At 42.2% G+C, this 22,721-nt stretch overlaps 1 protein-coding gene across 1 annotated transcript in view; it reads right to left on the bottom strand.

Annotated features, from left to right (window-relative positions):
- COL24A1 (collagen type XXIV alpha 1 chain) overlaps positions 1-22,721 on the bottom strand; it is a 231,165-nt gene that overhangs the window by 185,897 nt on the left and 22,547 nt on the right. The window contains exons 2-4 of the mRNA XM_044301461.1: positions 16,611-16,675; positions 6,979-8,210; positions 3,306-3,359 (exon numbers count right to left, since the gene is read on the bottom strand). Coding sequence (XP_044157396.1) covers positions 3,306-3,359; positions 6,979-8,210; positions 16,611-16,675 — 1,351 coding nt within the window. The remainder of the gene's footprint in view (positions 1-3,305; positions 3,360-6,978; positions 8,211-16,610; positions 16,676-22,721) is intronic.

Genomic DNA, 22,721 nt, shown 5'->3' with positions numbered 1-22,721 from the left:
TTAGGTTTATGAGGGGCAATTTTGTTTCACATGGGTCATATAGGTTTTTAAAAAAATCTTAAATTAATCTATAAGAAATGGAATGATTATTTAAAAGCTGAAGTTGAGTTTCCTTTTGAGGTATTTTATATTAAAATTAGTTGGATGCTGACTATAAACTATATTTTATGGTAAACTTGCTATACAATACTATCATCTATGATCTGTCGCAACAAAACCAAAGCCCGTTTCAGACCCAACATAACAAAAACAGCCACTGATCCACTGCCATCATTACAGTACTTTCTGCTTATGAATTGTTTGATTTACTCTGTACTCTATTGAGTCACACTGGGTTTTACAGTCCTGCCAAAAATTATATTATCTTTCAGGTTTTTTGCAATGCATTAGTCTGTATCTACCTGTGAACAGGTTTACAGCCAATGTACTGAACGAAGGTCAAGGTGAACGATGATTCAGGCTTTTTGGCCCAATTTACAAATAATTTATTTATAATGGACTTATTTATAATTTATTTATAATGTGCCTTGTAAAAAATAAAAAAAATAACTTTTATTCAGATATTTTTTTAAAATGATCACTCGGGTAAGGTAATAGATTAGAGCGCAAGACAGGGTTCAACAGCCTGGTCACTTTTCCTGTGGTTGAGGCGAGGGTCAGATAAAGCTGACGGTTTCTCTCGAATCAATTCTAGCCTGTAGCTGCTTTCCCTACAAGTCCTAATCTCGGTTAGGGGAGTCTAGCGTGGCTGTATGTCGGAGCACTCGCCCTGAAAAGGAGTGACCCCCAGCCTCAGGGATACCTCGGACCTGGTCTGCATTTCCCTTTTTATGCTAAATTGCTATTGCCGGATTGCTTCTGCTTCTACGTGTTTCGCCTAATGAATAGGTCTCGCCAGGAAGCGATGTGTGTAGTCTCAGCAAGTAGATTAGGGCAGTGGCAATATTGTAGCGAAATTACCTTCCTTAAAAAGGTGTAGAACCTCCCCTTCCGCGGGGGCGGATCTGGGAGTAACGTCTCTCCCTGCGATCTCGCTCCCCGCTCCTGCCGCTCCCCGCTGTTGTTATGGGGACCTTCCGGCTGGAATCCCCGTTGTCAGATTTGCCTCGGATCAGATCCGTCAGAGCGGTTCTGTGTAACGGGTGGCGAGGACATGTTTTTCAAGGCAGATACTGCACAGGATCGCTCACACCGGTTCTGTTACATTACATATCATGGCAACTTGATCATGTTGAATAGGCCGGCCCAGTTACATATACAAAATGCAGCGGCATCATTACAGAAATGAGGTCCATATATTAGTCGAAGACCCCATGATTTTTAGGCAAGAAAATTGTTCTTGTGGGGGGGGATCATAATATCATAAAGATGTTAATAGTGGTATACCATATATCTACTGATCCCAGATGTATAGATCAACTTTTAAAAATGGCTTGAAAGATAACATTTCATTCAGTCCATTTGGTGCAGTGGACTGTATCATGAAAATCCATTTTGTCTCCCTTCTTAAGATCCTATTATTCCAGTCACCCCATCTCCGCATTTGTGGGATATGTTCAATTCCCATAAATTTGATACAGTTCGTGTCCCCTCCATGTACCATATTCATGTGTCTTGCAACAGATGTATCTTTTTTGTTGACAATATCATTATAATAGTCCCGGATGCGTCGTCTGAATTCCCTTTTGGTTTTCCCAATGTAGTCTAATGGACAGCTACATTGTGCTCGGTAGACCACTCCTGTTGTCTGACAATTGATGAAGTCGTTGATTTTGCATACTGTATTTGTTATTGAGCATGTAAACTCTTTTGTTACCCTCACTTGACTACAGGCCATACATTTACAAATAACCAACTTGATGATTGCACCGTTCCCAAAATATAAAAAAAAAAATGGAATTGTTAATATCACAGTAAAGATGGACACTTAATCATACACCAAATATAAACTCTGCCTGCACGGCTTCCGGGGACGAGTTATAATAAGACATAGCTCACCATGCAAAGCCACAATTATATCTAGCCTACACATAAAAGACAGGGTGGTAACAGATATTTTATATTTAGGATCTGACGAGTGCTTCGAGGGCCAGTAAATGGGTGTATCCATAGAGAAGGTCTAAACGGGGGAAGAAAAGAGGAGCATAGGATTTCTGCAAGCACTTAGAAAGAAAGTATAAGTTTATATAACACCGGATCTCAAAACCACAGCAAAATGCTTCCGTTCTAATACTACAACCGGCTGTATCTGTTCAGAACGGATCCAGTTGTATTATATCGAAAGTGAGGAAACCGGCACTAAAAGCACTGGAAGTCAATGGGCCGGATCATTTTTTTTGTGCCAGAACCATTGACTTATATGGTTTTTGGTCCCGGATCCGGCTTCCCATGCCATACACAAAAACACTGCTTGCATTTGTTTTGTGTCCAGTATGGGAATGCAACAAACCGGAATGGAATGCGTTCTGGTGCACTCCGTTCTGGTTTCTTCAGTTTTGTCCCCGTTGACATTGAATGGGGTTAAATACAGGAGCGTTGTGCTGCGGTTTTGAGACCCTGTGTCGGATCCTAAAACTGGACAGCACAACGCAGAAGTAGCCTCAAAGGGGTTGTATAGCACTGCAATATTGATGACCCATCGTTAGTATAAAAACATTAATTGGCCAGTGTCAGACAATGTAGCGACACCCGCCCAACCGGTAACACACAGTCAATTTAGCCTCCTTCCCGACAATTGGCTGTTCCATCGGGCCCTTAACACTCAACATCTCCTGGCAACCATCATTGTTTTCAGATGCCTTTCGTTTTTCACATAGCCCCATTCATTTCTGTGGACCCAGAGCTGTGTGAAAAATGGTCAAAACAGAAAGCGGAGCAATTTTTCCTGAACCCAAAGATGGTGCGTGAAAAACAATGTCATGTTCACAGATCAACTGAAATGAATGGGTCAGGATTTGGCCCGAATGCTGAAAAAGGGACTCATCCGGACGGAAAACTCGCTCGTATAAAATTAGCCAAATATATATATTTTTTGCTAAATTTCAATTAATGTAAACTTAAGCAGCAATGTATGTAGTCCCGAGAAAATAGTTCCATTATCTCTATTTATAACTTCTGTACTATCTATATGAACCAAGCTCAGAGAGCTAGCGCTTACATTTCCCGTCAAGTCATACAATTCCAATCTTAAAAAAGCCTCCTCTACAAAATATTTCTAAGACACCAAGAATATAAACTAAATGCGATCTATTATCAGGTTGTAAATGAAAAAAGCAGATGTGAAACGTGATATGCCAGTTACTCACCCTTGGACCTCTTTTCCCTGGGGGACCTGGTAAACCGGGAGGACCTGGAGGACCCTGAAGACACAGAAAACACACAAGTATTTTACTGAATGACTAAGCTCCAGTGTCTCAGACTCTAAATCCCAAACTATTAATTATCAACACCTTCTAACCCTGCAGTAAGATCACAGAGCGCTCGGCTTAAAGCTCTGACTTTCAGCTGAAAATAATCCAAGCATTTAATGGGGCTCCCAACACACAGATTCTCATTGAAGCCAGTGGAATGTGTGTTATTTCCATAAGGAAACGATGGTTGTCCATTATTTACAAATTTTTGGGAAATAAATGGCCGCAGTGTGAATGGTCTCAGAACCTCAGAATTGTACCTTTGTGTACACCCGCTTCTCTCAAATAAAATAATGCTGAAGTATGGCGGTGTAGATGCCATACAGGCGCAGCGCATTTCGTGTACAAGAAGTTTTCTGTATCCATATAATGTAGTGGTTAACACCTGGTTCTGCAGATTTTTTCCCACCACAAATCCTTCTTTGATCCCCTCTGAGCTGTGGCTGATTTGGCTATAAGATCTTTTCCTCATATACATTAGTTAGTCTCCAGTCCAGACGTTTTAAAACTTTGAAATGTAGATAAAACTCAACTTTATGCTATTGCATGCTATCACAGCCAAGAAGATGCGTTTGGAAACTGTCCTGAGGCCTGGTGAACACTCCAGGACCCTCCAAAAATTCAGATACCTCTGAATAGTAATGTAATGTATGCATTTTCCCATCACATTATACCCTGATCATTTCTATGGTTACAACCAACCTGCAATCCATCAGGGGTGGTCATGCTTGCACACTATAGAAAAGGGGTCAGCAACCTCCAGAACTCCAGATGTTGTGAAACTACACCTCCCAGCATGCTCCATCAACTTTCTTTGAGAACTGTCAATCAAGTGTGCATGCTGAGAGTTGTAGTTTTACCACAGCTGGAGTGCCGAAGGTTGCTGATCTCTGATATAGAAAAACGCGCTGGCCTACGCATAGTCCTGCGGTCCCGGCCACCAGGGAGGCCGGCACTTTTGTATGCAAGCACGATCACCACTGATGGATTTTCAGGGTGGTTGTAACCTCTAGAAACGAGCAGTGTATAATGTGATGGAAAAGTTAATGAAGCCAGCTAAGGAGACAATATGGACAATCACAATATATTAGTAAGTGCCTTCTGTTAACTTTCTCTACATGATAAGTGCCATATTCTGAAGTGAGAAAAACCCTTAAATGTCTTTAAAGGGATTGTACACTGTGTGATTAAAGAGACTGCTTGTTTTCCAGGAACAGCACCAATGTCATCCATGGGTTGCATCTGGTATTGCAGCCCCACAGCCTGTAGACAAGTGTGGCGCTGCTTCTTGGAGATTATTGCACACAATACATTTTCAATTCTATAAAATATTAAAATATGGCTTAATAAAACAAATAAATAATTAACTTTAATTACAGAATCTGACATGGCAAATAGCTTGCCTCGTATACTTTATTTATCTTGCTTTTCATTAGACGTCCACTTATCATCTTATCTAAAGTCACGTTCAGAATGTGACTGACTGCAGATACATCAGCACTGTGTTGACCAGAGAATGAACCAACAGGGGGCAGCAAAGACGTTTAAATCCACCCTAACCTTTCAACAAACTTTGCATAAGTCAATAATACAGGTGAATAAAACTTTGTAATATATCTTATCAAAAGACTCTTTCTCCTCCTCCTAGACTAACATTCTTTGCTAAACCTATTGAGAGATGAGACAGACTGTCAGCTCACTTAAGGATCAGATCACATGCTGCCCATTAAAGGCTATAAAGGGGGAGAAGGGAAGAGGTGCAGAGAGACACAAGCATATGCTGCCTATAGAAGTCTACAGAGAAAGGAGGTGTTTTTGTCTTCCTATGGATCAATTTGCAGGATTACAGGCTGAACAGATGTCTTTTTTCAGCTTATAAACTATGTTACTAGAATAGGAGAAATCGGCTAATAAAGGGAGCAAGAGACATTTTCTCTAATAAGATATATTACAAAGTTTCTTCTATTCAATATTGGTTCATGCAAATTTTGTTGAAAGGTTGCTGACCATTTAAGATCAGTGCAGACAAGACATCAAGGGAATTTTTAATGTAGCCCGGGAAGAGTATGAACAGGGAGAATTGACGTCATTCGAGAACAGTTAAGCTATGTGGAGAACGTACTCAAAATTATATTAGGTTTATGTCGTAAGGATGGGTTGTTGCTAGAGCCTTAGCTTCATTAACAGGGATGAGCAAACTTGTGTTTCAAGTTCGGCGTGCAAGTTTCAGGTTTGGGTTATCTAAGAATTCCGTTATGGAGTCCGCTACCACGGACTATAACTTATGGTCCGTAGTAGCAGAAACCATAACGGAATTCTTAGATAACCCGAACCTTGTATGCCGAACTTGAAACACAAGTTCACTCATTCATAACCTTATTTAAATAAAAATAAACAACTGTACAGCAAACTCCTATTTATGAGGGGAACACTTCCACTGCCTCTTCTTCCTGCTGCCATAACACTTCAGATGGTAAGACTCCTTTAAATCTGGGATTTGACCGACAGGTATGAACAACAACTACAATGACGTTTTATAACTAAAAAGCCCATAATCAACATAGCCTGTACAGTATATCATAGAAGATACAATTTTACATTTGTGTTCAAGACAGTCAACACTATTCATTTGACAACAATTAACAATACCAGTGATATCCTTACAGTTGCATGCAACATAGATACTGTACATGTTCGTTAAAGGGATTCTCCACTTTGGACAATCTCAACTTGTTAGACACAAAAAATAACAACAAAGAAAGAGTCCATCTTCTGGGACCTCCAGGAATCTGAGGACAAACCTGGCAGTAAGTGTTCGATTTCCCTGCAGCACCACCATAAGTCAAATGAAGTATTACACTCTGCCAATTTAAGTCAATAGGTTTTCTGACAGAACATGACAGGTCATTTACAGAGAAAAAGATGCTCTTTGTAACCAGTCTGGCATAAAGATTAAGATCTGGTACAGTGGACCACTCTATAAACTCAGAAGTACCTAATATGAAAGGGGGTGGGATGGAATCCATGGTCTGTCAGTGGTTTTCACTTTGACCATTGGTAGGAGATACACTGGAAATCCCTTTTTTTCAGCCTAGTACTTTACGTGGAACACAGATGACATACAGAGGGCAAATAGAAAACACATACAAGATTGCCTGACAACATGACCCATTCCTAAAGCTTCTAGTAATGAACAGACTAAACAGAGTTTCGTTTAAGGGACCTGTACAATGCCCCACTCATGACTCAAACAGAATTATACAATTCTTAGACTGTCACATATTGCCCAATATCAAAACCAACAGGGAAATGTGTGAAGTTGGCACCATATTCTGTCTGAAATTTGAGCTCCATAAACTTAGAATGAAAAATGCTTCATTACAGTTTGAAATATTTGGCTCTATCTGTAAGAAGATGGAAGACATCTGAAATAACGCTCCTCTGAAATTACTATCTTTTTGCTTAGCCAAGGAACTACAGTGAGTCATGTTGCAAGCTCATCAAGTGTTCCAACTCACTTTTCACAAGTCACACACACACATACATACAAAAGAAATAGTCAACTTACTGGAGGTCCAGGATCTCCTTTATCTCCAAGCAAATCATCCATTTCAAAAAGAGTGTTCATCTCCTCGTAGTCATAATTGTAGTTCTCCATGTCGATTTCATAGATGTTTTCTGTTCCGTAGTTATTTTCTGTTCTGTAATCATTCCCCGTTCCATAGTCATTCTCTGTTCCATAGTTACCATTCTCATCAGGATCATCCCAATGGTCAAGCTGGCTATATGCGTCACTACTGGCCTGATACAGCGTCCTGTTGAAGATCTGATGAATACCCACCTTTCCATCCTTTTGCCTTTTAATATATTGTTTCTTAGAGGTGTTGTTCTTTGACCATATCTTTTCATGAACCAAGGTATCATGGTTTGGTGGCTGGATACTTGTTTCAGGAAGCGGAGTAACCTCAACATGAGATGTTTCATTCTGGGCAAAACTACTATTTTTGGATTTTGGGGACAACTGAGCTAATGAAGTTTTAGAAGCTGATAAAACTGGTTCTTGGGCTATGTCTAATATAGACTGTGATTGGATACTGTCCTCTACATTTTTATTAGTCTCTAGTTGTCTAGATGGATGAAGACGTTGTTCCATACTAGAGTCTCCAGGTTGAGATCGGAAAGTGTCAGCGTGAAGACAATGCTTCCGCACATAGAGGCAGTAATTTGCAGAGGCTTCTGCTGAAGGAATAATCTCCAGTTGACATATTACTCCTTCAAATTGAACAGAATGAAAAGTCATTCTCCCCAAAGTAAATATACTACCGGGAGCAAGTGTCTGTATGTCAAATACAGCTGCTTTGTTAAAGTATTTCTTTCCACATTCTGCAAACAAAGAAATGGACTTGTGTCCAACACCAATAGCAAAGCTGTGCCACTGTCCATCCTGCACTGTGTAATCAAAGGACACAGACTTTTTGCCCACTGTGTGCACGACTACCTTTCTCGGCAGCAACTGTACACCAAAAAATATCCTATTTTTATTTCTAATACTGAAAAGGAAAGCATTGTTGGTTTCGTCTGATCGTAGACTGATCAACAAGTAAAATGGAAGTCCCAATTTAGAGAGAATGTTACTTCCTAGTGGATATTCGATAATTGTGTCTCTGGTCAGAACTACTCCTGGTTCTGCTAACTCCACCCTGTGGTCTTCTGCAGTAGCTGTCCATGGTTTGCCAGTCACAGATGACAATAGTAGTGGCTGCTTCTCTCCACGACCTAACCAATGAGAAGCGTGTATGCCTGCAAAAAAAAATAAAAAATGAAAGAAATTGTATTTTCAAACATTTTCTACTAAAAGTGAAACAAAAAACTCTTTCTGTAGAGTTGAAGACAATCCTAGAGTTATGACCATACACAAATGAAGAATAAGCACTGACATGGTTTTATATATGTACCCTCAGCTTAGAAGTTTTAAAACTTAGCACTGTTTGTATATTTGCAGTTACAGTATGGTTTCCATTGTTACAACTAGAGGCTCCTACTACTGCATGAGAAAATAAACCAAACCCCATCCACTTTTGCAACTTGCCTATGCATGGTTAAGTTGGTAGGTGCACTGTCATGTGACAACTAAGTTGCGATCATGAAGGATAGAAATGATATCCAAGATACCTAAAATACATTCTAAGGGTTTTAAATGTTTTAGAATTTTGAGTCCATGCCAGGCCACCCACGGGTGGTCTTTATTTATGATCTATGAGCATGTAACATTACAAACACAAGCGCCGTTAAATAATCTCCACAGTGACATATTGTGGTTTAATTGAATGAAGAAGACAGTTCTTTGGACCAATAACAAACCCTCCACAGCCATCTTCACAAATGAAACACTGACTGCCTTGCCATGGATGTCATCACTGATATGGATGTGTGAAAGAGGCCTTAGATTGTAATAGCATCATTCACCACTTTAATCATATGTACTGGATTTTACTAGTTGAAGTAGAAAGCACATACAAGATTGCCTGACAACATGACCCATTCCTTCTTTATTTCTGATCTATGAGCATGTAACGTTACAAACACAATCACTTTTGAATAATCTTCAAAGTGACATATTGTGGTTTTATTGAAAGAAGACAGTTTGTCTGTTTTTCTTGATTGCCAAGTGTGGTGTAGGCCTAATTCCATCAGTCTACTTGGAAACTTACCAGTAATTACTCAAGGAAATGAGAAACCATACAAATCTCTCGGCTACATGTATTCATTTAGAACAATTAAGGCAAATGAGAGAATTAACCCACATTCTTGGCTTTCTATAACATACATACACACTGAATTTTGGTGTCTTAGGATTTTGTGACCATTTAGAAACCAGTCCTTGAGCGAGTGTAAGGAAAGAAACCTAATCAGCCACTTACCTAGACGTCTTCCAACATTTGGGATCTCCTGACATTATAAATGTACAGTTTCAAAAAAGGACCATGCTGTTTAAAGGAACCAAATTCTGCAGACAGTAGGACCATGTCCAACAGGTACCTGCTGGTAATACGGCTATAGTGCTAGATAGGGTCCTGAAGACACAATGCCACATCTCCACTTGACTACTTACCCCTAAAAAAAAAACTGTTGTTGCATGTGATTTCCCTCTAGAAACTGTTCTAAAATTGTTAGCACCTTGGGGTGGTCATCATAGAATTAAATACAAAATTGCATAAATATTAAAAAAAATGGGTTAACTGAAAATGTAGATCTCTGGAAGAGTGTTTTTCTGTAATAGGAAATTTGCACACTGCATCGGATCTAGGAATTCCCATGTCAATAAACAGTTAGCATAGCCAGCATACCATGGACTAATCCAATGTCCAGGTCTACAATATCCCTGGCTGCTATTAAATAATTTATCCAGCAGAAAATGACCTGTTTATAAAAGGAGACATCAGTCCTCGTGTTATCAATAATTGATGGAGGTTTAATACATCACGCACAGGATGTTTACCTCTTACATCGTGGTTCCTCTTTTCAACAGGCCAAATGATGTAAATATTTCTGTCTGAGGAGCACAAAACTAGATACTGAAGCTCGGCCTGGATGATGACGGGAGCAGCGGACCTCAGTGCAGCCTTCTTCATACAGGGTTATCTTAACCTCCAAAAATGTGCCATGTGTCTAGTTGTAGTGTGCAGGACTGAGATGTGTTAGCTGTGGTCAGGATGTTGCAGTACATTCTTTATGAGGAACAGGTGGAGTGGCGCACTCCATAGTCATGGTTGTCCCCTTTACTCTCCATTTGAATGCCTAGAACATGCCTAAGTTGTATGTTATTTTAATAAGGTGTCACGGATGGTGTTACAGAAAACTAGAAGACACAAATGAAGATCCGACTGACTTGATCCAAAACTAAGGAACAATAGGGTAAGCCCTGTAAGAGCCCTAGCTCTCTCCCTTACTGCTCAGCCTATGCAAAAATCTCAATGGTAGAAAATTGCATACCCTCGTACCTCGACTGTATGACACCTGAACACCCTATAATAGAGAGGGGACACGACCACCGGCTCCCTACACTAAATACAGAGGGAGTCAGGGTCACCTAGGATCAAGCCCACAGGCAAACAGAAATAAAGAAAACAGACTTATCTTGTGGATGCAGCAGTAACAGCTTCTAGCACACTCCAGGAAGTTGTATAAACCGCAAAGTGATGCAGTATGGGAGAGGATTTAAAGGATGCAATCAGTGCAACTAGATGACAGCTGAGAGAGGGAAACGAGATGAGAAAACAAAAGCAAAACAAAAGAACCTCAGGCAGGAGGTTTTGAAGAACGTCTGTCAGAGCTTCTCAGATGTCTGGCGGTGACATAAGGTCTTGAATGAGCCCCAATATCCAAACTGTCATGGTCAATTAGTTGGCTGTCATGGTACCATTGGAAAGAGAGGGCTCAGCACTTGTTGGAATCTTCCCTTTGCTACTGGATGTCATGAGGAACTATACTGTTATCGAGCAATCTGTGGGGAATTGACCTAAAGGTCTTGGAAAGTGGGTGAAGTGACAAACACACACCATGTTTCTCTGTCATGGGTGGCAAAATCTGGAATCGTAAAGGAGGGACCATGCTGATTTGTGCTATGCAGCCCTCATCTTCTCTGCATGTTACAGTCTACTCTCCTCAATATTACAGTCATAGGTGTCCAGGATACCAAGCTACAGGGAGTTGTCTGGTAGGGTCCTTACACTGAAGAGCTGATGATGACCAGTGGTACCTAGTTTATTCAGGGCATTTTCTGATTGCTCCTGCAGGATTGTTTCCAGGATTTATTCTGGCAACCCATACACCAACCAGCACCTACCTGCCACCAGCCACCCTAGTTCTGGTTGGCGCATTCTTATAACAAGAAATCAAGTGGTAAAGCTGGAAAAAAGCATGAAGTTTGGTATCCATTGCTTGTGTGCACAGTAGCATTGAGCCTGTTTACTCTCAAACATCCTGGATTACTAGAGTCAATCTTAATAAACAAGAGAAGCACTTACTAACTGCAATAGAAAAATAGCTTTAGACCACTGAAAGTCGTTCTGGCGCCCCCTCATTCTCTTGATTAATTGGGTTTGGTCAGAGAGTGTTTAGTTTTACAATCCAGTTTACGGTTATATGACTGGCTCCCTATTTTTGCTGCAGCCTTCAAACCGCATAGTATTCATACATCATATTAAACTGGATATTGTTTCTCTTACTCTAACCCAAAGTATTAAAGGGGTCCTCTCACTTCAGTAAGTGGCATTTATCATGTAGCGAAAGTTAATACAAGGCACTTACTAATGTATTGTGATTGTCCATATTGCCTCCTTTGCTGGCTTCATTCATTTTTCCATCACATTATACACTGCTCCTTTCCATGGTTACAACCACCCTGCAATCCAGCAGCGGTGGTCCTGCTTGCACACTATAGGAAAAAGCAATGCCCTCTCTGGTGGCCTCTGGGAGCGCGTATAGGCATGCATGAGCAACATGGTGTTCCAGCACCTTGTATCTGCGCTGCAGCAGTGGTCGTAAACCCTGGACACGAGCAGTGTATAATGTGATGGAAAAGTGAATCCAGCCAGCAAAGGGTGCAATATGGACAATCACAATACATTAGTAAGTGCCTTGTATTAACTTTCTCTACATGATAAATGCCATTTGCTGAAGGGAGAGAACTCCTTTAATGTGATCGTTTCAGACCATGTACCATAGATCCATCCTCAGCATGCTCATTCTTTTGTGGAAAAGCTGTGGACTTTGACCGTGGACTTCACCCTTTGCAATGCATATAGTGTTAAATCCACTGTGAATTTGCAGCGCAATCCACCCCAAAATCTGCATGTCTGAATTTACCCTAATTCTACATGCACGTGGTAGTGTAAGTTATGCAGATTTTCCATGTGGATTTTCCACACAAAATCCGCTCCACAATCCGCACGTGTTACTTGCGTATTTTGACGCAGATTTGCCCCAAATCTGGCCTGAAAATCTTCAAAAACAATTGACGTGCTGCCGATTTCTAACTCTGCACTGCATGTTAATATCCTCGCTAACAAAAAAAAAAAGAAAAACTGTGTACATGAGATTTGGAAAGTCTAATTAACATTGCTGGTAGAATTTTATGCTGCAGATGTTCTACATGAAAATCCACTTGGAAAAAACAAGAACATAATACGCATCATGGGCATACTGTATACTCTAAAACAGCTACATCCAAATTAACCTTGACTGTGATGCAGGTCAAAAAGCTCTAAGGGTGGTCTAAGTGGTTGGATGAACAAAGATGGCATATCCTAGAGATACTCCATCACTTGTAATACTGGGAAAGTCCTCAGTTAGGCCTCTTTCACACGGGCCTGTGAGGGCCGGATAGGATGCGGGTGCGTCGCGGAAAAATGCGCGATTTTTCAGAGCGAGTGCAAAGTGTTTTAATGCGTTTTGCACGTGCGTGAGAAAAATCGGCATGTTTGGTACCCACACCCGAACCGGTTTCGGATCGGTGTTCTGTAAATTTTATTATTTTCCCTTATAACATTGTTATAAGGGAAAATAATAACATTTTTAATAAAGAATGCTAAGTAAATTAGGGATGGAGGGGTTAAATATTTTATTTTTTTTATTTAACTCACCTCATCCACTTGTTCGCGCAGCCCGGCTTCTCTTCTTTCTTCTTTTAGGACCTGGGAGAAAAGGACCTTTGGTGACGTCTCTGCACTCATCACATGGTCCATCACATGATCCATGACCATGGTGATGGATCATGTGGTGGACCATGTGATAAGCACAGTGACGTCACCAAAGGTTCTTTTCTCCCAGGTCCTCAAAGAAGAAGAAAGAAGAGAAGCTGGGCTGTGCGAACAAGTGGATGAGGGGAGTTTAATAAAAAAAATATTTAACCCCTCCATCCCTAATTTACTTAGCATTCTGTATTAAGAATGCTATTATTTTCCCTTATAACCACGTTATAAGGGAAAATAATTAAGATCGGGTCCCCATCCCGATCGTCACCTAGCAATCATGCGTCAAAATTGCACCGCATCCGCAGTTGCTTGCGGATGCTTGCAATTTTCACGCAGCCCCATTCACTTCTATGAGGCCTGTGTTGAGTGAAAAACACACAATATAGAGCATGCTGCAATTTTCACGCAATGCACAAGAGATGCGTGAAAATCCCTGCAGGTAGTCACACGTTGTGATGACAAAGGCAAAAAAACTCTCCCTTTTTGAACGTGGTCGGGTTGTTGAACTGCATAAGCGGGGTCTCTCACAGCGCGCCATCGCTGCTGAGGTGGGACGCAGTAAGACAGTCATTTGGAATTTCTTAAATGATCCTGAGGGTTATGGAACAAAAGAGTCAAATTTCATCAGCACTGAGCCGGAGGATCTAATTGGCTGTCCGTCAAGACACAGGACGATCCTTGATCCAAATTAAGGCCCTTAATGGTGCTGACTGCAGCCCCATAACCATAAGACGGCATCTGATACTGAAGGGCTTCAAAAACAAAAAACGTCTTCAAAGACCTCGTCTCCTTGAACGCCACAGAACTGCTCGTTTGGACTTTGCAAGAGAGCACCAAACATGGGATATTCAAAGGTGGAAGAAAGTTTTATTCTCTGGTGAGAAAAAATTTAACCTTGATGGTCCTGATGGTTTCCAACGTTACTGGCATGACAAGCAGATCCCACCTGAGATGTTTTCTATGCGCCACAGTGGAGGGGGCACCATAATGGTCTGGGGTCCTTTTTCCTTCAGTGGAACGATGGAGCTTCAGGAAGTGCAGGGGCGTCAAACGGCCGCTGGCTATGTCCAGATGTTGCAGAGAGCATTCCTCATGACTGAGGGCCCTCGTCTGTGTGGTAACAACTGGGTTTCTCAACAGGACAACACTACAGTACACAATGCCCGCAGGACAAGTGACTTCTTCCAGGAGAATAACATCACTCTTTTGGCCCATCCTGCGTGTTCCCCTGATCTAAATCCAATTGAGAACCTTTGGGGATGGATGGCAAGGGAAGTTTACAAAAATGGACAACAGTTCCAGACAGTAGATGGCCTTTGTGCGGCCGTCTTCACCACTTGGAGAAATGTTCCCACTCACCTCATGGAAACGCTTGCATCAAGCATGCTGAAACAAATTTTTGAAGTGATAAACAATAACGGCGGAGCTACTCATTACTGAGTTCATATTTGGAAATTGGATTTCTGTTTTGGGTGGGTTTAGTTTTTTTTTTGGAGGTGTGGTCCTAAACTTTTGATCGGCTGAAAAACAGCCTGTTTCAGTTTATTCGTGGTTTTCATTAAATTGAATGCTCAAAAAATGTTGTGTCTCACTCCCATTTCTTCTTGTTGAATGTTGAAGCTCTACTTGGAACCTTGTTAAGATCCAGCCATGCTAAATATGATTTTTTGCCATTTTTCAAGTGGTCTTAAACTTTTGATCACGACTGTATGTGCAGTTTGTGATGTATATAGACAATGGAAGAGTGCATTACTTTTTGCATTGTTTCTGTGCTGTGACATCACTGATTCACTTCTGTACCTCCCCATATGTATTGTCATACGATCGTGATATTACTGAGAGCCTTATTGCTGTACTGGGCCATCATAGGAAACATTATGTCTGAGCTGTAACTTCATGGTGTACGTTGTCCCACCATTGTGACATCACTGTGTGCATTCTCCCTTTGCATTACAGGGGTTAGCCAGGAAAAGATATTATTTATGGTTTATCCTGAGGTTAGTTCATCAGTATCAGATCTGCGGGGGTGCGACACCCGGGATACCCGCCAATCAGCTATTAAAAGAGGCCTTGAGTGCCGCGGCCTCTTCTTGGGCCAGTGACATCACTGCACATTGCCTAGTTGCTGCTCAGCCCCATTCAAGTCAATGGGACTGACTACAATACCAAGCACTGCCACTATACAATGCATGGCGCTGTCATTGGAAAGCTGTCGGGAGCCTTCATCGCTCCCCAGAGCTCCGGTGAGCGCGTCAGCTCCCTGAAATAGCTGATCGGCGGGAGTGCCGGGACTTGGACCCCCACCAATGGGATAATGATGACCTATCCTGAGGATAAGAAAATATTGAAGGAACAGCACCACCCATCCCAATCTGAAAGTAAATGTACTGATTGTTGAAAGGTAGAGATCCAGGCTAGGGGTCCCATAAGATATCCAAAGTGAAAAAATCTGCAGCACTCGCCAATGAAGTGAAAAAAATTCAGTTGATTTATTCAAGCAGAATAATCACAGCAACGTTTCGACCGGGGCTGGTCTTACACTGCTTGAGAAAGACCAGCCCCGGTCGAAACGTTGTTGTGATTATTCTGCTTGAATAAATCAACTGAATTTTTTTCACTTCATTGGCGAGTGCTGCAGATTTTTTCACTTTGGATATCTTATGGGACCCCTAGCCTGGATCTCTTTGGCAGATTTTTTCACTTTGGCTATCCTGAGGATAAGCCATCATTATCTTTTCCAGGATAACCCCTTTAAGAAAACGAACTTAATCATGCGCTTCTCATATTCAATCTAGTAAAGGTGGTCATGGTGACGTGGGGCCCCATTCTCAGTTTTGCTATGGTCCTTGTTACGCCCCTGGATATAACCCTGGTATTTCAGCAGCCATCATGACCAGCCACGTTCATGTTGACGCCCCTGTGTCATTTCTCCCTGTTGTCTGTCATTTGCCATGCCTCTTCCATATGTTTGCTGTGCAATTAACCCTCATCTCCTTCCCGATCATCCCAAGATTCCTGACAGACACTGCAATCATCTGCTTGAGACGTTATTCTGGAAATATTTCTTGCATTAAAGCAGCAGAACCAGAAGATGCTCATTTTATGTCCACATGATGAAATGGCCCCCCCATCCTGAGTGACGGAGGCGGCGCCGGCCATTGTCATGCTGCGCATAATCACATCCTGCTGTTTTACTTATTCTTTCCATTTGTTTAATAACACTCAAATACAATGTAATTCCCAGGATGGCCTTGTCGCTCCCATCCCCCGCAACACCCACAGGCGGCAGAGTCACAATCAGAGCCTTTCTGCTGCGGCACAAAATGTCACAAGCTGAAGAGATTTTTCCAAAGGTCATAACTGGTTAGGTCATGGCCGTGTCCTCTACGTTACCGTGTTACACTGCAGTGGAGATTTGGGACTAAAATGCAGAATTTTCTCTCACCTTGCGCTCGTTCCTCTGCCGCACTGACAGCTGTGCATACTGCGACTGCAACCAGGAGACTTATCCTGAAACAAAGAAAAGAAGAAAAAAGATTAATACAATAATTATTTTTACACCATTTTAAACACAATTTTTGACACGGTAACCACCATAACACCAAGAGCCAGAGCAGTCTCCCCTAGCAACCAATCAGATGACAGCTTTCAATTTTCATAGGCAGTTTGGAAAATGGAAGAAGTAACCTGATTGGTTGCCAGTACTTCTGCTTTCTTTTGCAGTTTTTTTTTTGTCAAACAAACTTTATAGGTCTATTGGAAAAGAGAACAAATGCACATCATTTTTGATAAAACATCATTTAGTAGGGAAATTTTAACTTTCAAAGGGGTTTTCCAGAAGCACCCCATCTTCATCAGCTGTTTGAAGAGGCAGCGGTGCTTTAGTGAGCGGCATGGCCTCTTCATGATCCAGTTTTGTCACGTTCATCGGTCACATGGCCTAGGCACAGCTCAGTCCTATTCAAGTGAATGGTCACGGGATGCAATACCAAGCACAGCCTCTATACAATGGACGGCGCTGTGCTTGGTAAGCTGTGATGAGGTTGCAACACTTGCTGAAGAGCTGATGCCATCTCTGGGACCTGCATCTATCTAAAAAAAATGAAGTTCCCCCAACTCCCATCCCACCCTGTCAGGTGGCCACCAGCTTTTTTGTGTCTTTCCATGACTCTCATAAAAATGTACTAGAAGTTGGCAGGCGGAAGATGAGTGAGGGAACACAGCCGAATTTTTTCACGGCATGAACAGGTCTCTTATCTAGACTCGTCCCTTTCCTGGAAGCTCCTGCCCCTTTTTGTCATGTGTCACGCTCCTTTACAGCATGTATGAGCACCAAGTGCTGTGTCTAATGATGCAGCATCTTGGCAACACATGCAGTTAGAGCCCATGGAGGTCTGCCTTCTATCCTCCATGAGCTGTGAAGGATATATTTTAGCTCTTCTGAGAGGCCAAGATGTCTCCCCTTTTTCCGGGAGCCTCCCAGATGTTTTGGGAAAGTTGGCAAGTATGTATAAAAAGGCATGGAGAGAGACATGCCCACCTTGTCTTCAGTCACCCCCTGTCTGGATGCAGCAACTAGAGATGAGCGAATCGAAGCTGACGAAGTGGAATTCGATCCGAATTTCAGCAATAATTTGATTCGCACCTAATCCGAATTCCCTCACCCTTCGTGGTAACGAATTGCATTTTTTTCCTAAAATGGCTGCTGCACGTGTGAGGACATGGAGCAAGGAACTCTGGGAAGGCGGGATCACCCATAATGCCATGCATGCAGTCAATGAGCAGCCAGACAGCCCTGTGATGTCACAGCCCTATAAATAGCCTCAGCCATCTTGGATTATGCCATTTTCCAGTGTACTTAGTGCAGGGAGAGACGTCAGCAGGCGCTAGGGACGGTGCTAGAAAAAACTTCATTGTGCTAAAAAAAACTATTTACAAGTGCAGGGAAAGATTATTCAAGGTGTAGGGAAAGGATAGGGAGTAATCAGTCCACAGCATTTATGTAGAACAGGGTTCAGTCGGGGAGGTGACAGCCTGGGTAACAGGAACAATCCTATTACACCTTGCTGCACTGACTGCGGATCCAAATTGCCATTATACAGCTCTGTAATTCCAGCAAACCGTTCTTGTTATTGTGGTGCAAGTGCTGTGTGATACTGCCATTAACAGGGTTTATTACAAGGAAATATTTATACGTCTTATTTGCCCTTGTGCGGTGCAGTTTTATGTTCTAAAGCATTTTTGGGCTTGTATTAGTGGGAAAAAAGGGCTTATTAGCCATGGTGTGGTGAAGTGCGAAGATTACAGCCCTTTTTGTCATATATTAGTGGAAAAAGAAAAATATATTTGCTGTTCAGCAGTGCAGTTATATGTTCTAAAGCAGGCATGGCCAACCTGTGGCTCTCCAGCTGTTGTAAAACTACAACTCCCACCATGCCCTGCTGTAGGCTAATAGCTGTAGGCAGTCTGGGCATACTGGGAGTTGTAGTTTTGCAACAGCTGGAGAGCCTCAGGTTGGCCATGCCTGTTCTAAAGCCTTTTGTGGCGTGTATAATTAGAAAAAAATAAGGGCCTATTTGCCGTTCAGCGGTGCAGTAATTTGTTCTAAAGCCCTTTTTGTTGTGTATTAGTGGCAAAAGTAAAATATATTTGCTGTTCAGCGGTGCAGTTATATGTTCTAAAGCCGTTTTTGTCGCGTATTAGTGGCAAAAGTAAAATTTATTTGCCCTTAAGTGGTGCAGTTATATGTTATAAAGCTCTTTGTGGTTTGTAGCTACGAAATAGACGTTTCTCAACGCGATTCGCCGCAAACAAATTTCGATCGAACCAAATTTTTTCAAAAAATTCATCAAACCGGCCAAATCAAATTTTTTTGCAGCAACCCGTGAGACCCCATTCTGGAAATACTGTGGCTGCAGGTCCTGTGGATATTCTGTACATGTCTATGATGGGAATCAGCATAAGCACCAGAAAATAACAAAACAAAAAAATACCAAAGTCCTTGAAGGGGGAATTATACGAGTTCCTATACATCATCCAGATACCTTTTCCATTTATAGTCTGCACAAGTGACAAGTGTCAACAAGAATTAAAGCTATGTTGGTTGTCACGTCTGATTTAGTGTCTCAGAAACCAAAGACGTTGGCTTGGCATCTTCAAGCAATAACAAGGTGACAAATTCAAAAGTGACGATACGGCTGCGCCTCCCCTGCCCTGACCAAACAAGATAAAATCAATTTTTAGCAACAACGCGCCTATAACTAGTGTCAAACAAATGATACTACTGATACAAAGATGCCCCCAAGCAAGCAAGGGTTAACTCCCCCCCCCCCCCCCAACCACTAGCCAAACAGTATAGCCTCTAGAGCTACTTCTTCATTCGGTTCATGTATTCAAAACCCAATGTCGCCTTCTTTGATAAGTACAGCCCCATTGCGTGCCATGAGTCCCAAGAACCGTGAAACCCCCTCCACTTTAAGTAAATCTACACACCACACAATAAACACAACCGCCAACCAAATAATCAGATGTCGCCCATCGTCCCCTTGGTACCCCCGGCCCTTGTGTTTCATGCCATGAGCATTATATAAGCATACATGAATGTTCAGTGATCAAAGACAGTCACATATGATTTTCTGGTTTTCATTCCATCCTAAAGCTCGAAAATCCAGAATTAGATTGGATCTGACGCAGAACCTTCACCTTTTAGCATAGGGGCGCCGTTATACGGCAAGGGAGAAGTTTGCATGAACTTACAAACCAGTGCTACCTCAGGCTGTTTGGTCAGTCTCACTTCAAATACCTGACATTCCTATTTTTTTTCATGAGAAAACTATATGTAAAGCACTGCCAGCTGGCCAAGCAAAGAATGTCAGCTCAACCTGGACGAGTCTGCGGCGCACCTGATGCATAGGTCTAGTCATGGCGATACATATAAAAGTTTACACCTAGTTTACCTCTTCTGGGCTTTTGTGCAGCGGAAAAACAGTTGCACCGTCCAGGTGTTGCAGGTAGGTGACGGACAGTTTTAAAAATCCTTATGACACCTGATCCAAGGGATCTCATTGCATTCACTGACTGAAGCGCGAGTAACATAAATGGGTCCAATATTTTGTGTTTGCAATGCATCGCCATTATAGAGTGTCGTACAATAAATGAAACTAAAAATTATGTTTTTTGAACTTGTATTTGGATATAATTTTTAGTTCTGTCTTTCACTAGGAAAGCGTTAGGTGACAACCAAAATGGCTGCCAGCATTGCCCCTCTAATAGTATATTTCAATTGGATTTCCTCTTCATAATGGTTTGATGCTTTGTGTCTTTGCCCTAGATCTTCTATAATACAAAGGTCCTAAAATAGGGGTTTCCCAGAACAGAACATAGGATAAAGCACTGATAAGGCCCCATGCACACGACCATATACGTTTTGCGGTCCGCGATGTGGTCCATGCACTGTTTGCATTTTATTTGCTGACCCATTGTTTTTCAATGGGCCTGTGGCCCTCATTTTGTGAACATATTCGTATGCTTTCCTCATCCGTATGTCCATTCTGCAAAAAGGATAGAATATGTCCTATACTTGTACAAAAAATGCAGACCACAGACCCATTGAAGTCAACGGGTGCGCAAAAAATGCAGATGCAAAGCGGACAGTATTGGTATTCTGCAGCACCGCAATTTGCGGACTGCAAAACGGATACAGTTGGGTGCATGAGGCCTAAGGGCTCATGTACGGAAACATATTTTTTGTCCACATCCACACATTTTTTGCGGATTGGACGCGGACCCATTCACTTCAATGAGGCCACATCCGTATATCCATTCCGTGGCATCCGAAAAAACATAGAACATGTCCTATTCTTGTCGCATTACGGACAAGGATAGGACTGTTCTATTATAGCCCGGCTGTTCTGCTTGGCAAAATGCGGAACAGACACGACCGGTATCCGTGTTTTCTGGATCTGCAATTTGCGAACTGCAAAACAGGCAGCAGTTGTGTCTATGAGCCCTAAGGGAGATTTGGTTGCTGGGAACCCACCAGTTCAGAGAATGGTCCTGTTTTGGTCTGGAAAACTGGTAGAGAGCAGAGTGGCTGAAGCTAAAAACTAAAGGAGGATTGGTAGAAGTCTCCAGAAAATGGACAGACCTCTTGGACCCCTGGAAGAATTGGCAAATCTCCCGGGACCAGTATTGGAGGGCTGCTTTCTCCCAAAAAGTGGTGCTAGGATATGTGGTGCTAGGATTCTGAATCATAAGACGCAGCCCTTGCACCAAAAGTGCATTGAGAAGGCAGGGTACAGTTTGAACAGGGTGAGGTGATGCTCAAAAGGACGTGTGGTTTACATAATCAGGGAGCGGGACCTGAAAAAGTGTTCCACAACCATCTGTCTCCTAGATGAAAATACTCAAAAACTGCCTGACAGCCGCACACACTGCATGTGGCGGGCCACATCCACCAAGAGGACTTCTGCATCCCGACCCATACCCTAAGTGAAGGTCTGCAGCTTTCCCACTCCCCTAAACATCAGGGGAAGTTCTCTATTGCCCGTCCACGTCAGAGCACCAATAAAATGGCACTGGCATGACATCGGTGCAGCCAATTGGTGGCTGAAAAGCCTCAAGTGGCCCTGAAGCTGGCCATGAACACCATATTGAGATACTATGATACTGCATGCTGCATTGACACCTGGTATATATATACAGCTTTTTGACTAAGACTATGTTCACCATCTCAGGAACCTTCTCTGCAGGAACAGCCTTCTAGAGTTCACTGGATCTGTCATTGCCAGATACTGCCGTTCACCACCAGACCCCATAGACTTTTTATTGTCCAACACTCATGCCAGAAAGTGGCCAGATCCCATCATAGACTATGGGGTCCATTGGTGAACAGTAGTATCCGGCAATGCTAGATCTGGTGAACTCTGGCAGGCTGTTCTAGCCACAGCAAGCCTTCCAGATTACCGGAGATGTGAATGTAGCCGTAGGGGAAAAAAGCATTTGTGTCCCCCACCATTAGCTTTAATGAATGGTCATCATCATAGGAAAAAAACATACCGGCAAGTAAAATTTTTATGAACTGCAGTAAAACAAGTATGATAAGTATAATCTTCAAGCAGCAGCTGGATATAACAGATGTCTATATAGAAAATGAAGCAAACAAACAGATGTTATTTTCAACTGGAACAGCGCTGTGCGGGACATTTCTGCAGATTTTTTTTGCAATTGTTACCAAGCTGATATAGTCACAGCAGTAATGAATAAACGACAGCTCAGTGACAACGGGGGTCCAAAAATAAAGCATAAAATATACACTATAATACAATAATATACAATATATATGACTATACTATACAATATTTTACAATAATATACAGTGTAGAGTATTAGTTTTAGGCAGGTTTGGAAAAATAGTGCCGAGTAAGGCCGAATGCACACGGCCGTTGTTCACGGCCGTGAGCGGTCCGTGGAACCGCGGCCTGGATTCCTGCTGATAGCAGGAGGGCACGGCGTCATGGGTTGCTATGACGCCGTGCGCTCCCTGCTGCCGCCACAG

The sequence above is a fragment of the Bufo gargarizans genome, chromosome 7 (assembly GCF_014858855.1).
Source record: "Bufo gargarizans isolate SCDJY-AF-19 chromosome 7, ASM1485885v1, whole genome shotgun sequence".
In the NCBI taxonomy this organism is placed as follows: domain Eukaryota; kingdom Metazoa; phylum Chordata; class Amphibia; order Anura; family Bufonidae; genus Bufo; species Bufo gargarizans.
Note: the sequence above shows the minus strand (reverse complement) of the source record. Positions and strands in the feature narration are given on the sequence as shown.